Raw genomic sequence first — 15,402 nt, 5'->3', positions numbered from 1 at the left:
TTGAAGCTGCAAGGGTGCTTTAACAAAGTACTCAGTGAAGGGTTTGAATTCTTAGGTAAAGTGAAAAAAACACAGTCCAAACGCCCGTTTTTCTCCTTTGTCACTGAGGAGCAGGGTTGCAAATATCACAGTATCAAGATATTTGCTAAAAAGAATGATCAATTTGATATAAAATAAAATAATGATTATGTTATATAACTAAGACATGTTATTTTGCAGGTTGACACCCGAGCCAGAGGAAGTGGTCACAGTTCATGAATGCAGTAAAATATATTAAGAAGTACTTTAAGCGTGGCTTGGGAGAGCGCAGGTTCGAATCCTGATCATGTAGTTTGGCATCAGCTGTCGGAAGCCTGAGAGAGTACAATTGGCCTTGCTCACTTTTTGGGTGAGTAGATGGTGCTCTCTCCCCACATCACTCCAAAGAGTGATGTCGCTTAGCACAAGGCGTCTGTGAGCTGATGTATCAGAACCGAGTTGCTGCGCTTTCCTCCAAGCACGCTGTGATGCTACTCTGCAATGCTGCATCAGCAGCAGTTTTAAAAAAAAGGCGGTGGTGTGTTGGAGGAGGCATGTGCTAGTTTCCACCCTCCTGGTGTAGGTTGGGTAATTGGTCTTGTAAATTGTGGAGAAAATGGGAGAAAAATTGAGAAAAAGAAGAAGTACTTAAGGCACATTGCATACAACTCTCTCATTTAGTTTTTTTTTTTATTCTTATAAATGAGGGCTGCACGATATATGGCTTAAGCATAAACATTGTGATATCCGCAAGCGCAATGGTCACAGCCAAATATAGCTCTTATTTACCTTTTAAAACTGCATTGCAGCCATATTATAATTATAAATCATCTTACTGTGAGCATCCATTTCACTGGCATGTTACTGGTAACTATCCAGTCATTGCAGACAGAGACTATTAGCTTGAGATGTCTCTTCTAAAAGATCACACACTTGCAGCATGATGGTTGCTTAGGTTTGATTCCTGCCAGCTGCTCTGAGGCTGGGGAGCGGGGGTCTGGAGATGATCTTGGGTGGCACAAGGTTTGCAGTAATGCCAGATGATCTTAAATATATGAAGAAGCTGGTGTGAGCTGAGATATTTTTTTCACCAATGCTGGTGATAAGCAAACGCTTACAGTTAAACCAGTTACCGCTGCAACTCCACTGTGCACTCACAGTGTAACTGTTAGCGTTTTTCCACTAAAAGAACTCTGGTTCTTAAACCAGTTCCGTTCGAGCTTATAAGAACTGTGGTGCTTTTCAGCAAACCAGCCTGTGTCAATCCATTAAAACGCCATGTTATGTGACATCACAGCGTCGGTGCTCCTGTAAAAACAGACACACTCCCAGATATCATCACGGTTTGCGCTGAAGAAACCTAGTATTCTTCAGTTCCACTGCAAATGAATGTTCCTGGTTCTGGAACCTACTTTTGTTGGTGAAAACGGCAAAAAATTCAGTTCGCCAACCAGAAAGGTGGCAGTTCTACGTCAATGAAAAAGGCCTTCTACTTGTCTTAGTATTCCCTACCTCTGTAAGCATAGTTATTATACCTTATTCACCTTTAACCTAGCATTGACCTTTATTTGTTAAAAAAAAAACAATGTCAATTATTAACAAACCTTCCAAAAAGAAGCTGAACCAAAACTAGCAACAGCAAGTAACAACACTCCCATTACAAACTGACGCTAAAAGTAGAATATCATGCTGCTCAAAGTCCCCACAGGACTCACAATGTGTGCATGCAAGATTTATAACAGGATTCTTTTTTTCCCTCTCCAGCATTCAGAGATTTTCTGCTGATAAAGCTTAGCTGCTAAATCTAAATACACCCAAAAGTATTTGCCAAAAGTTGCTTTATGTTCACAAAACCTTAGCAGATATTTTAACAGTGAAAATCTGGGAATAGGCAAGGTGCCCTGAGCTTTAGAAATGCAGTGTTAAAACTCCACCAGGGAAGGATCTTAAAAGTACACTTATGTCAACATCAAGCTTTGATTTTTCCCCACAGTGCTAACCATCAAAGTACTTCTGAACTTCTGCTGAGTCCTCTAAGCATAGCACCTAATCTCAGATGTTCCTGTTCAGTCAGATCTGTGAGTGTGCCGGCCACCCGAGCCATTCACACCATCTGACGAATGTAATCACTTTTTAATCCTCGCCTTCTTCATGTCACTTGGAAATATCAAGTGTTCACCCATCCGTTCTGTCATTATCGCAAAGTCACATCGCAGTCTTAATATGCAGTAATATAACTGTAATACGATATAAGCCTGACTCATTACCAGCTCCGAAAAGGGTTCCTCTCTCAGAGGCTGCAAATGACAGATGGAGAGAGAGAGAGAGAGAGAGAGAGAGAGAGAGAGAGAAATGACAAAGTGAGGCACAGAAAGAGATGCAGAACATTTCAAAGAGAGCTGGAGGGTGAGAGAGAAAGGGCAAAAAGAAAGAGAGACTGATAGAATGAGAGAGATGAAGAGAGATGGAGAAAAAAGAAAAAGAGAACACACAGACAGACAGTGATTAAGAGATGAAAAAGACAGCGAGAACAGAAATACCTGCGATAAAGAGGTACAGAGGAAGGTAAAGAGAGAGAGAAAGATGAAAAACCAAAAGAGGGAGGAAGATGAGACCAAAAAAGAGTAAGTATCACAAAAGAGAGAGAGAGAGAGAGCAAAGCAAATAGATAAAGACAGAAAGAACAAAGAGCAATGGAGAAATCAAAAGAGGTAGATAGATAAATAGATATACAGGGAGAGAGATGAAAAAGAGCAAGGGAAGAGAACAGAAACAAAATGAGAACAGAATGAGGGGGAAAAAGAAAAGTAAAGAAAGAGACATGAAAGAAATTACTAGAAAAAAACAAAGATAGTGAGAGAGAAAAGAGAGGACACAATGAAGAAAAAAAAAGAAATATATTGAAGACGTAGGTAACAGAAAGATATGAAGAGAAAATGAGCAATGGGGAAGATAGATTGTGAGAGACATAAATATACAAAACACGAATAGAAAAAGAGAAAGAGAGATGACAAAAGAATGAAAACGAACAAGAAGGTAAAAGATCAAGAGCAAAGCAACCAAGAAAAATGAAGAGAAGAAGAGAGAAACAGAAAACGACAGCAAAAGTGAGAGAGAAAAATGGGAGGGAGTCAGGGAGAGGAAGAAAAAAAGATGAAAAGAAAAGAAAGAGAAATGACAAAACATAAAGAATAGGTGCAGAGATAAGAGGGAGACAAAGATAAAATGTGAACAGAAAAAGGGAGAGAGATGATGATTATGATGATAATAATGGGTATGATTATTTGAGCTGAGGTGCAATGAGAGAAAAAGAAAGAATGTGGGGGCTGTGGGGAGAGGCGTAGACAATGGTCAGATCAGATTTAGGGTCCAGTCACCGGAGGGGTGGGCAGCACCTCCCCGCAGGAGCAGCTGGTACTGGTAAAGAGTGGGTTAGGGGAGAAGTGGGTCAGCAGCAGCAGCTGGATGTTTCAGCAGGTCTTTGGCTCTCACAGGCTGTTATTGGGAGTTCTAAGTGCTGGTAAATTTAGCTCCATTAGAGCTGCTGAGAATCTGTAACCAAAGCCTCCTCTGGACTAAAGACTGGCTCTGCGCTGTGGCTTCCTGCTGACTCTGTTTAAAGGGCTGTGTTTACACGTCAGGAACACATCTGCATGCTCATCTAATTGGGAGTGCGACATCCCGTCTGATTCATGACTGGTGGCTCTGCAGCTATTAGTGCCAATAGTGGCTCAACATGGTCACTATGGAGGAAGATGAGTACAAAAGGTCAGTCCGTAGAACAGGCTAGGTGTTTGCAGCTAGCTGATATGTTTGTGATTAGCTTGTTAGGTAATGGTTATGTATTACAGAGTGGCTGTAGGTTAAATACAGATAGCCTATTCTCAAGATCACAGGTCAAAGGTTGATTCCTACACAGGGGAGGATTGGTACAGAGTCACACATTCTGTTACTGATTATTCTTGGTCTTAAACCATATGTCCTACTTCTCCCCCCCTGCCTAAAGACTATTTAGTCTGTGGTAGGAGTCAGAAAGCACTTGGGTGCACAGCCGTTCCAGCCTGGATACCGTCAGGGTGCTGGGCTTTAAACAACCATCTAATAAAGCTGTAAGAACTTGCAGCCGCACTGACTGTCTCTTAACACCTCCTTTCTTCTGCCATCCACATCTGCAAGAACTGGTTCGCTGAACAACAGACGACTACATAACCACGAGCACAGCATTATAAAAAAATACAACAGAGCTTAGACACTAATAATTCATACCAAAGGAGTTCTGTTGGGTCGAGGTTAGGACTCGACACAGGCCAGTCAAGTTCTTCCATATTAAACTTGTTCATCCATAATCTCTAGGTATACTGAAGCATTATAATTTCCTTTCACTGAAACTAAGAGGTTGAGGCCAACTTCTGAAAATCAACCAGACACCATAATCCCCCCTCCACCAAACTTTACACTTGGTACAATGCAGACACAGATAAGTACTGTTCTCCTGGCAACCGATGGACGCGTGATTCATATCTCAAAAGAACTAGAGTACTCCCATGCGTTCATATCACGTGTTGACTTTATGTACACTCATTGCGGAGAAACTCACATACTAACAGACACGTGATTGTACTTCAGAACGCAGGTTTATGACTGAAAATAGAGAAATAACTCACTAAACGACTCACGGAAAAAAAATTGAAGAGATTATTATTGTTTCCCACCATTAATCACGAATCCTCACAAACAGCGATGACGCTGCAGTTTTTAGAAGCGGTAGGATTTATTTTTAGCTAAATATAGGCTTTATTCCATCTGGTGTTTGTGTCGAAAGTGCTGAAACAGTGCTGGAACTTGGACTGAGCAAAATAAAAAAATGCAAGTGTCTGTAGGAGGCTCCAATGACCAGGGTAAGACGGATAAACACTTTAGAAATGAGTAGCGTTTTTGGAAATTTAAGATTACAACGATAAAATGTCTGTATGTAAAATCGCAATTACTCCATTTTGAAAATCGCATTAAAACTGTAATTCAGATTAATCAAATTTATCATGAAAAACGCCCAGCACTACTGCTCGGCCATGGAAACTTATTCCATAAAGCTCTCTATGCACTGTTCTTAATCTAATCTGAAGGCCACATAAAGTTTAGATTTTATGTGGCCTACTACATCATGGCTGCTATGTTATTATTCCCAAATGCTTTTAATTTTTTATAGCAAATTAAGCACAGACAGTTGACTGGAATATTTTGTAGTAAGGAAATTTGACGAATGTACTTGTGGCATCCTATCCTGGTACCACAGTGGAATTCACAGAGCTCCTGGGAGTGACGCATTCTTCCAGAAGTAGTCTGCATGTCTAGGGTCTTGGTTTCATATATGTGTCCATGGAAGTGATTGGAACACCTGAATTCACTGATTTGGATGAGCAAGTGAATACTTTAAAACTAATCTTTCATTCTTTGCACCCCACCCCCTTTTTCCATGTCTATAGATAACAAAAAGCACAAAACTAGGTCTACTATAGATTTTTCCTGCATTTTGAGCCACGTATGAGATGATTCCAGCATCAAGATTTTAGTAATAGTCACAATCAGTTGCAATGCTTCAATCAGTCAAGTCATTTATTATATTAAGGGCACTAAACTCACCCCGTCCAGCAGCGTGTTGGTAAGGTGGGCGTTCATATCTTTTCTGAAGGGAAACTCCAGGTTGGATATGTGGAAGATAGAATTATCTCTGTCGATCATGTACACCTCGTCTTTTCCATCAATTAACATCATATACCTGCAGAGCAAAAACAAAAAAAACAAACGCAATGCTGTTAGTGAGCTACATCAGTAATCAAAACAGTGAGATATACCCCCCATAAAACAGATAGAAGAAGAGAAAGAGAACACTGTGCAAAGCTTTTTTAAGCTGAAGGCCAAAACATTGTCTGTTTTTCTCTCTTATTCTAAGGTAGTTTGAGATTTATAAACCCATAAAAATCTAAATGAAGACAAAAGGTAATGTATGTGTCTGATAAAAGCAATACACAACACAAGATTGGGGTGTGTGTGTGTGTGTGTTGCTGGCAACACGGGCGCAGTTGAGATGGCAACGGACCAAATCACAGCTGTGGCAATATATCCCCGACAAAACTTCTGACTTTTATTTCGAGCTTTCTGAATTATTGAGCCCATTACATTACAAATTCCAGAAAACAACAGCTATCGAATTCACATAAACCGCAAAGTTAAAGCACACTCCTGATACTCCAGGCACTGAAGCATACGGTTCCTTCTCAGCAGAAGTTTATTTAATCAAAAGCCAATGTATTTGTTTTATAGTGTTTTATATGTAAATTATACATTACATTTAAAAAATAAAAAAACAGTGTTTCAAACAGTGAGGAGTCAAATAACAATACACACACTTTACAGAAAACCAATTCTGTTCTATTGCATCTGTTCAGTGTAGGTCTGGGAGACGTGATAAAAATATATTATATTACGTATGGTTTATTGTGAGAATGTTTTTTTTTTTTTTTTAAATACTGTATCTCAGTACAAATGTCCTATCCTTTAAATTAAACTAAACTAATTACACTCACTGTAGAACAATATACAGTTGGGTCAGTGTTCTTAAAGCCCTGAGAGTATCCTCAATATGTTTAAAAAGTGCTGAAGCATTAAGAAAACTTATCACAATACAATAAAATATCATACTGCCCACCAGCACTTCAGTGTTTTAAAGTAATCAGGAGCTAAATGATCTGGGAGGTAAGTCACACTGTATTATATACTACAACATAATAATAGGAATTCCATATTACATATAGAGCTCTGGAAAAATAAAGAGAAAATCAGTTTCTCTGATTTTGCTATTTATAGGTATATGTTTGAGTAAAATGAACATTGTTGTTTTATTCTACAAACTACGGACAACATTTCTCCCAAATTACCCCCCAAAAATGGTCATTTAGAGCATTTATTTGCAGTTAATGAGAAATGGCTGAAATAACAGACCTCAAACAATGCAAATAAAACAAGTTCAAAATCATAAATATTTTAGAGTTTAAAAATTTATATTTGGTGGAATAAACCTGGCTTTTAATCACAGTTTTCATGCATCTTGGCATGTTCTCCTCCACCAGTCTTACACACTGCTTTTGGATAACTTTATGCCACTCCTGGTGCAAAAATCCAAGCAGTTCAGCTTGGTTTGATGGCTTGTAATCATCCATCTTCCTCTTGGTTATATTCCAGAGGTTTTCAATCTGGTAAAATCAAAGAAACTCATCATTTTAGGTGCTCTCATTTTTTTCCCCAGAGCTATATATTGTTTATTAAAACATTCTTTTCACATCAGCATAAATTTACAACTAATTACAATTAATTTACATTGTGCTGTTGATTAGTCAGTTGGTTGTGTAGTCTAATGGGTATTGTTAATTTTGTCAAAGAGCCTGGAATGATATTATTTTAGTTCACTGTTAGGCAATATATATATACCGTATTTTTCGGACTATAAGGCGCACCGTATTATAAGGCGCACAATGAGTGAACGGTCTATTTTTAGTGTTAGTCCATACACAAGGCGCACTGGATTATAAGGCGCACTAAATGAAACTTTATTTATATCAGTAACAATAACTCTGAGCAATAAATCCTTCACAATACCTGTGAAAAATAACAACATCTCTGAGCAATAAATCAACAAGCACAGCAAGTACGTATTACTCCGCGACGCTCCTGACAACGGTAGCCGCAACGCTCCGACAGACCATAATATTATGTTGAAGCACAGCAAGTACCGCATTACTCCGCGAGGCTTCTGACTATAATAGCGTGTTGTGCCGAATTCGGTGAATAAAACGGTTTTAAAACAGAGATAAAGATTGGATAAGTTTCATTTCTGGATGAAGTGATTTCCAGCGCTGTTTGGATATAACTGTGGATTACAGGAGACTGGATTGATGGATTCTCTTTAGTCTGGACGCGTTTTGAAGGTAGGACCTGTGGCTGAGCGCGGGTGTGTTCGGGGGGTGGCGGCAGTTACCGGAGGTTACCCCAGGACAAAAGGAGAGCCTTTTATTACTGGAAACATGCGCTCTGACGCAGCTCTAATTCATGAAACATACATCCTACAGTAAAAGCACAGTTCTGGAATCCGGAGAGCCAGACGGTTCGAATGGTGTATGACATGACCGCATACGATGAAATATGGACGAACGATAAACGCAAATATGAGAGTTATGAATTATTAAAATCATAACCAAGGCATATTTCGCCCTAAATGTTTATTTTCTGAAAGGATATTCCGCTAAATAGGCTAAATAGCTCAAAAGCAGAGATTCTAAGCTTTAAAATGGTATATTGGATGTCTATATTGAACCTGTAACTGTTCATAACTATTCAGAAACACAGCCAGTTATGAAATATTAAATATTTCTGGCCCGCCGGTGGGCCAGCGCGTGTTAAGAGGTTAACTTTACTTAGAAGTGGGCGCTAAAAAGAAACAGTTTGTGCTATTACCCCAGAACGGGTGGAAAGGAAAGTTTACCGGCACCTTGTTCTGGCCACGGAGCTACAGTGGAAACTAGCTACCCTGAACCACAGCCGAGAGGCAGTACGGCAGTCAAAGGTAACCGCGCGCTAGCCCAAGAGGGGGATCTTTTTCTGGCGTGGGTGAGGAATTCTGCACAACAGAGCGCCGTGTACCACATAAAAATCGAGGTCAGTAAACACAAGCAAAATCCATACACAAGGCGCACTGCATTATAAGGCGCAATGACGATTTTTGGGAAAAAATAAGTATTTTAAGTGCGCCTTATAGCCGAAAAATACGGTAATAATGAATATTAATCTTTTTTCCCAAAACAATTACACACATACTTGTTCTTAAAACACCCTAGAAAACAATTGCTTATTATTTTAAAATTATGCTGCATGATAGCTTTAATGCCAAGAGCGCTCTATTATTATAATTAGTCTTATCATGGTTGTTTGGGTCCTATTCCAGATTCATTTAAATTACCATTTTAAACATAAACAAATAAATAAATGTATGAGTGATGTTTTTTTGATGTTAAGGAAGCTTTTTTTATTAATAGAATTATTCTAAGTCAGGAGATAAGCAGGTCTCTGAGAACCTGTGTCTCATAAAAAAAAATTTTTTAAAAAATAATGTGTGAAGCTTGTAGTTAGAGGTCACTGACAATGTTGGGTGAACGTGTACAAGTCTGACAGCTTGCTATATATGGCATTTAATCAATGTGGAAGTTGGAGGGGAAGACATTGAAGCTTGTCATCAGCAGACCCCGCACTGAAATCAAACTTTAGAAGTGAACCTGTGGGCGTCTGTGAAGCATGACTGCTCTCCTCCAAAACTCTACTGACAGCAGGCCTCAGTTGGCACATATGTCATTTCACTGGGGCAAATCTCAGACCTGCAGTTTTGATGCACAGCCAGCAGACTGACATGTGGTGACATCTGGAATGGAGACTGCTTGGCTAACAGGGTGTGATTCAACACCATGGCCTTTTAACTGCTGCTGCAGAACCATGGACAGCTCCCTGTGAATTCCAACAGAGACCAGGAGTGGGTTTCTCAATACATTCTTAGCCCTAACATGATTTATGGTCAAGTGAGCTTCACACTGAGCTCTCTCTCTCTCTCTCTCTCTCTCTCTCTCTCTCTCTCTCTCTTTCTCTCTCTCTATCTCTCTCTCCATGTTATGAAGTTCTTAATTCTAAGATGCTTTTAGGAGTCCACACAACAAAGTCAAACAGTCCTGCCTTTACTAGTTTATTTACAGTTCATTTATTTGAAGAGAAAGATGCAGCAACTGTTCAAGGTTTCATTAACATGTTCTAATTCCAAGCGTAAGTGATCAGAGGGGACCAAGCTAATTGCAGGCTCTGAATTAAGCATTTCAATGTGTTGACATGACTCGTCTTGCTCTGGGAGTGATCTGAACCACAACAGGCTGCAGTTCTACGAAGACCTTTTCAGCATGCTGTTGAAATAAAACTCGAGGAACTACTCTTAACACAACGGACGTTGTTGAATTATTAAATGAAAGTATTGGACAACCAGTATTAGGATGAACAGGGATATGCAATATGACTAAATATCTCATATCTCAATATACCTAGTAGAATTGGTGATACAGTAGCTTGCAAAAGTAGCTTTTTACCTATTTTGTTGCATTACAACCTGTATTTAAAGTTTTTTTTTTTTTTTATCTGAATTGTTTGCGATGCATCTGCACAAAATAGTCTAAGTTGGGGAAGTGAAATGAGAAAAAAAAAAACTGAAATAAAAAACTAAATTTTGGCATGTGCATAAGTATTCACCCCTTTGCTATAAAGCCCCTAAAAAGTTCTGGAGCAACCAGTTACAATCTGTCAGTATATGCACACCTTTTCTGAAAGCCCACAGAGGCTGTAGCACCAAAGCAAAGCAAGATGCACCACTAACCAAACAACACCACGAAAAACAAGTAAATCTTCCAGCAAATCAGGCGCAAAGTTGTAGAGAAGTACAAGCCAGGGCTAGGCTTTAAAAAAATATATCCAAATCTGATGATCCCCTGGAGCACCATCAAATGCATTATCATCAAATGGAAAGAACATGGTACCAAAACAAACCTCTCACCAAAACACTCAGACCGGTCAAGGAGGGGATTATTCAGAGAGGCAGTACAGAGACCAAAGGGAATCCTAATGCAGATTCCCAAGCAGAAAATGTATCTGTCTTTACGACCACAAAAGGCTGTACACTCCATAGAGCTGGGCTTAGTGGAAGAGAGTGACTAGATAACAACAAAAAAAAAAACTTTACTTACAGACACAAATAGAAAGGCTCTTTTTAAATTTGCCAAAAGATATGTGGAAGACTTCCCAAGTGTATGGAGGAAGGTGCTCTGGTAAGATGAGACCAAACTTGAAACTTTTGGCCACCAAGGAAAACCAATGCCTGGCCCAAAACCAATAACCACTTGAGTGGTTTAAGGGGAAAAGTGTAAATGTATTGGAATGGCCTAGTCAAAGCCCAGACCTTTATCCAAATGAGAGTCTGTGGTTAAACTTAAAGAAACCTTCCAACTTAAAGGAGCTGGAGCAGTTTTGCCTTGAGGAATGGGCAAAAATCCTAGTGGCAAGATGTGGAAAGCTCATAGAGACTTATCCGAAGCAACTTACAACTGTAATTCTACCAAGTGCTGACTTTAGGGGGGTGAATATTTAATAGTAAAATGTCAAATGCTCAAAGCCGTAGGCATTGTCTGTAAATGAAATGATTACAACCCTCAAATAATCCATTTTAATTCTAGGTCGTAAGGTAACAAAACGATCTTGATAGATCTTGACCAGGTGTAAACAAAGTCTCTGAGGCAGAGAGGCCCTGTTACAATCGCACTCCAGTGACCGCTTGTGATTGGAATTTTCATATAATTTTTGTTAGAGGAGGAGCCAGCATGTCTTCCTGTTTTCTTTGTACTCAAGACTCAATTTGGGCTGACTTACGGCAACTAGTTTTGTTAACATATTATCGCCGAGTAGCACTTTATTCTATTAGCTTGTTATTGTAGCATATTAAGTCCTGAACATGGTGGATGGTCTGGTTTTGCGGTTATAGTGCATGTTGTGGCAGGGGCCGTGGTACACTTTTCGCAGGCGGCACATTGGTGTTTACACTACAATTATAAAGTGATCAATGTGACAATGTGATAAATTGAGGCCTGTCTGACCAACTCCGAATGTGGTCTGAGTGTTTGGATTAGAAGGTGTCATCAAGACGCGCTGTATTCCATTCACTTCTGCTGGGCACTTACGGGATCACCCAGGACGCATGTTAATACGAGGTGTGAACAGAGAGAGATAAAGAGAGAGAGAGAGAGAGAGAGAGAGAGAGAGGTAGAGAGGGAGAGATAATTATACTATAACTATCATAAAAGCCATGAGTGAAAATTTATGCAAATGGTTTAAAAAAAAGAATTTCCATTTAATCAGTTGTAGGAGAGAAAAATAAAACAGATCTCATTAGTCAAAACACTCCACTACTCACTCGTGAGTCACGGTGCTATTTTCTTTTCTGTGCCTTTGTCACCTGAACAAAAACACGACATGTGCTAAAATTACCAATGACTGGAAAATGTTGTGAACGCTGCGGCTTCTGAAGCACGCTGAAAATAGTGTACATGCACGAGCAGAGAGAAATAGTAAGAGAATCACTTGGGAATTAAATTTATAAATTTTTCTCACTCCATTTCTCACCAACACTTGCTGTAGTAGTCTCAGGTGATACACAACTGTTATGTGGTGGGTTAATGTTGGTGGTACAAAAGGAAACAATTAGTTAAATTAAAATGAGAATATGGGGTTGATGTGTGAAAAAATGTGAGCTGACAAAGACAGAAAGGAACGTGTAACTATACTAGACAAACAGCTAAAACACATGGCAAGATAATCAATCATGTTCACTAAGCTTGAAAAAACAACTGATTAGCCCACTACTCAAAAGTAAAACTGTCCTCTTAATTTGCTTTGCAGAAATACTTTCCTGTCTTTCAGAAAGCTTAAATAAATGCTGTTAACCCAAGAGAGGAGAGAAAAATGAAATGAAGAGAGACCTACAGGCAGTAATGGCTGCAATAGTCACCCCACATTGAGATCTCTGCATTTCTTTGTACAATGTCTTGCAAAAAAATAAATAAATAAATAAAAATCCCTAAAGAAATTTTAAACGGATTACATTGTTTTTAAAGCAGCTGATCTCAAATTCATTTTCAGGAACCCTTATAGAAACCAAATGCTTTGCTCCATCCCAAACCATACGAATAGTGATCTTTGCAATGTGACCTGTATATAAAAAAGTTTTATATTTGTCAAGTTCTTCAGGTCCAGTCAATAACCAAAAATAGCACAAAATATAGTGTACCACAGTTTGCATTAAAAATCCAGGGCCTTTCAGGAAAACAAATAAAAACTGAAAAAAGAAAAGTATAACAATATATTGTTTATTAAAAAGGGGGTGATTTCTAGCAAACAATTGGAGAAAACTGGTACAGGATGGTCTGGCTGACCCACATGGCCACATTTGGACATTTCTTTATTCATTTCTTCAGACACTCTCTCACTGCTGTCATCCATTTCCCCTTTCACTCAGTGAATGTCTAATTGGAGTCACTTACAATATGAATTACAATCTGGCTGTTTAGATCAAGCTGCTTTGCCATGTAGCACACAACCCACATATGAAAGCACCACAAATCAAAATTTAATGTCATGCATTAGTACATTGCTGATCACACTGCCACATAAATAACACAGAGTACAGGCCAAAAGCTTGGACACACCTTCTCATCAATGCATTGTTTTATTTTCATGACTATTTACATTGTAGATTTTCACTGAAGGCATCAAAATTATGAATTAACCTGGCCTTCACAGTCACCGAACCTGAACCCAATCCAGATGGTTTGGGGTGAGCTGGACCACAGAGTGAAGGCAAAGGGGCTCAACAAGTGCTAAACACCTCTGTGAACTCCATAGGCAATACATCCATAACCAATACATCCACTTGAAGCATAAGTTGAAGTATAAATTGGTCTTTAGCAGTAAGACAGCCATATGGATCAACTGAAGGTCCCTTAGAAACACTACTTTATATCACATACAATGTATATAATTATTTATATTCTATGTATTTTTCTCCGTAAACAAGTGTAGCATCAAGTGCATTGCATCCCATTAACACAACCTCACTGTGAGCTGTGCAGCTCAATGGTCTTAACTGCCAAATCCATCACATCAGCTAATAGAAACCTGCCCTGGACAACCTACTTACCCAGTGACAACAAGGCCAACAGTACTTTCTGGGACTCCCTGCAGCATCATCCTGTGCTTTATCATAGTCACGGCCAAAGCTTAGATAGCTGCGGCACTAAGGATCCCTGAGAACATAATGTGAAGGTTTGTGTGCTCTCTGTGGGCCCGGGATAAAAAGCAAATCCAGGGTTTTAGAACCAGACTGCGCCGAGCTTTAACTGCGGTCCCTCAGTAGATGACTTTGCCCGCAGACAAGGTCAGACGTTTATACTCTTAGCTTTCAGTGTTTATATTACAGACCAGATAAATACAGATGTGGTTTCATAAACATGAGCGCTCCAGCTGCTCCTCTCTTTCAAAATTAATCAACTGACTTGACTGACACAATACCAAAGGGTTCCTTTATCAGGAGCAGAAATAAAACAGTTCTTTGGAGCAATGCCATGAAAGAACTGCTTCTGGCCCCCTACAGAACTTTTCAATGAGATGTGTGAGGATGAAGAACCTTTTCAATGTTTCACTTAAATCTAATAGAGAATGACCGAGTTCCAGAGCATGTGCAAGTCTATGCTGACCAGAGTTTTCTAGAAAAGGCTTCCTTAATTTCCTAATTAATTAAGATATTTGAAACATGGACATAACTGGGTTTCCGAAGATATTAACCTCATATATGTGGAACGTGCTTAAAAGTTTGGTTTGAGCAGAAAAGCAGCACATTTAACCAAACTTAATCAATCAGAAGTCAAATATCCTACCATACCTGGCCACAGCTTGCTAAAGTTATACGTATTCAAATACATACAAAACTGTGACCAATTGTAAAACACACATAAAATTATAAAACGTGATCAAATTTAAAATCGATTTTATGCTTTTTTTTAAACATTGTTTTATATCAGAGCTCTGATGTTTTAACAAGGTACTTATAGCTTTGTTTTATTATTTAATATAAACTTTCACAAAGAAAACCACCATATCAAGCGCAAAATTAACTACTAAAAGGTCTCCATTTACATTTACAGTTGACACTTTTATCCAAAGTGATTTTAAAGTTATTCTTATTACAGAGGAGGGGCGATGTAGTGTTAGGAGTCTTGCCCAAGGACTCTTATTGGTGTAGTGCAGCATTCAGTCACCCAGACCGGGAATTGAACCCCAGTCTCCCGCATGATGTGGTAGCTCACTAGCAGGTAGTGGTGTTATCCACTGCTCCACACAAACCACACCAACCAAATTTTTTTTTGTCAAGTAAATTTTGCAGTGGTCTCTAGTATGAATGAATGGCCTGTAAAGCAGTTTTTGTGTAAAGTGCGCCGGTGCTCCTGTTTCAAGCTGTTTTAGTCTGGTGGTGGAGGAGGAGGCGGTGAAAAATGACAGGATTTTTAGCTTTTTATGAATATTTGTGACATGCAAATATCTCAAATCTGATTGGGTAAATACTTAGAAAGCAGCGATTTCCAATACTTTCAGTGAAGATTTGAACATCACAACAACCTATAAGTTTCCATAGCAGCATTTAAATTTCAGCATGAAATAATAATAAAAAAAAACTTTCACCTCCTGCAGAATATTTTGAGA

The 15,402-nt window shown here is 39.0% G+C and overlaps 1 protein-coding gene across 1 annotated transcript in view; it reads right to left on the bottom strand.

Annotated features, from left to right (window-relative positions):
• rngtt (RNA guanylyltransferase and 5'-phosphatase) overlaps positions 1-15,402 on the bottom strand; it is a 236,531-nt gene that overhangs the window by 158,002 nt on the left and 63,127 nt on the right. Inside the window, exon 9 of the mRNA XM_022662454.2 lies at positions 5,659-5,794. Coding sequence (XP_022518175.2) covers positions 5,659-5,794 — 136 coding nt within the window. The remainder of the gene's footprint in view (positions 1-5,658; positions 5,795-15,402) is intronic.

The sequence above is a fragment of the Astyanax mexicanus genome, chromosome 1 (assembly GCF_023375975.1).
Source record: "Astyanax mexicanus isolate ESR-SI-001 chromosome 1, AstMex3_surface, whole genome shotgun sequence".
In the NCBI taxonomy this organism is placed as follows: domain Eukaryota; kingdom Metazoa; phylum Chordata; class Actinopteri; order Characiformes; family Acestrorhamphidae; genus Astyanax; species Astyanax mexicanus.
Note: the sequence above shows the minus strand (reverse complement) of the source record. Positions and strands in the feature narration are given on the sequence as shown.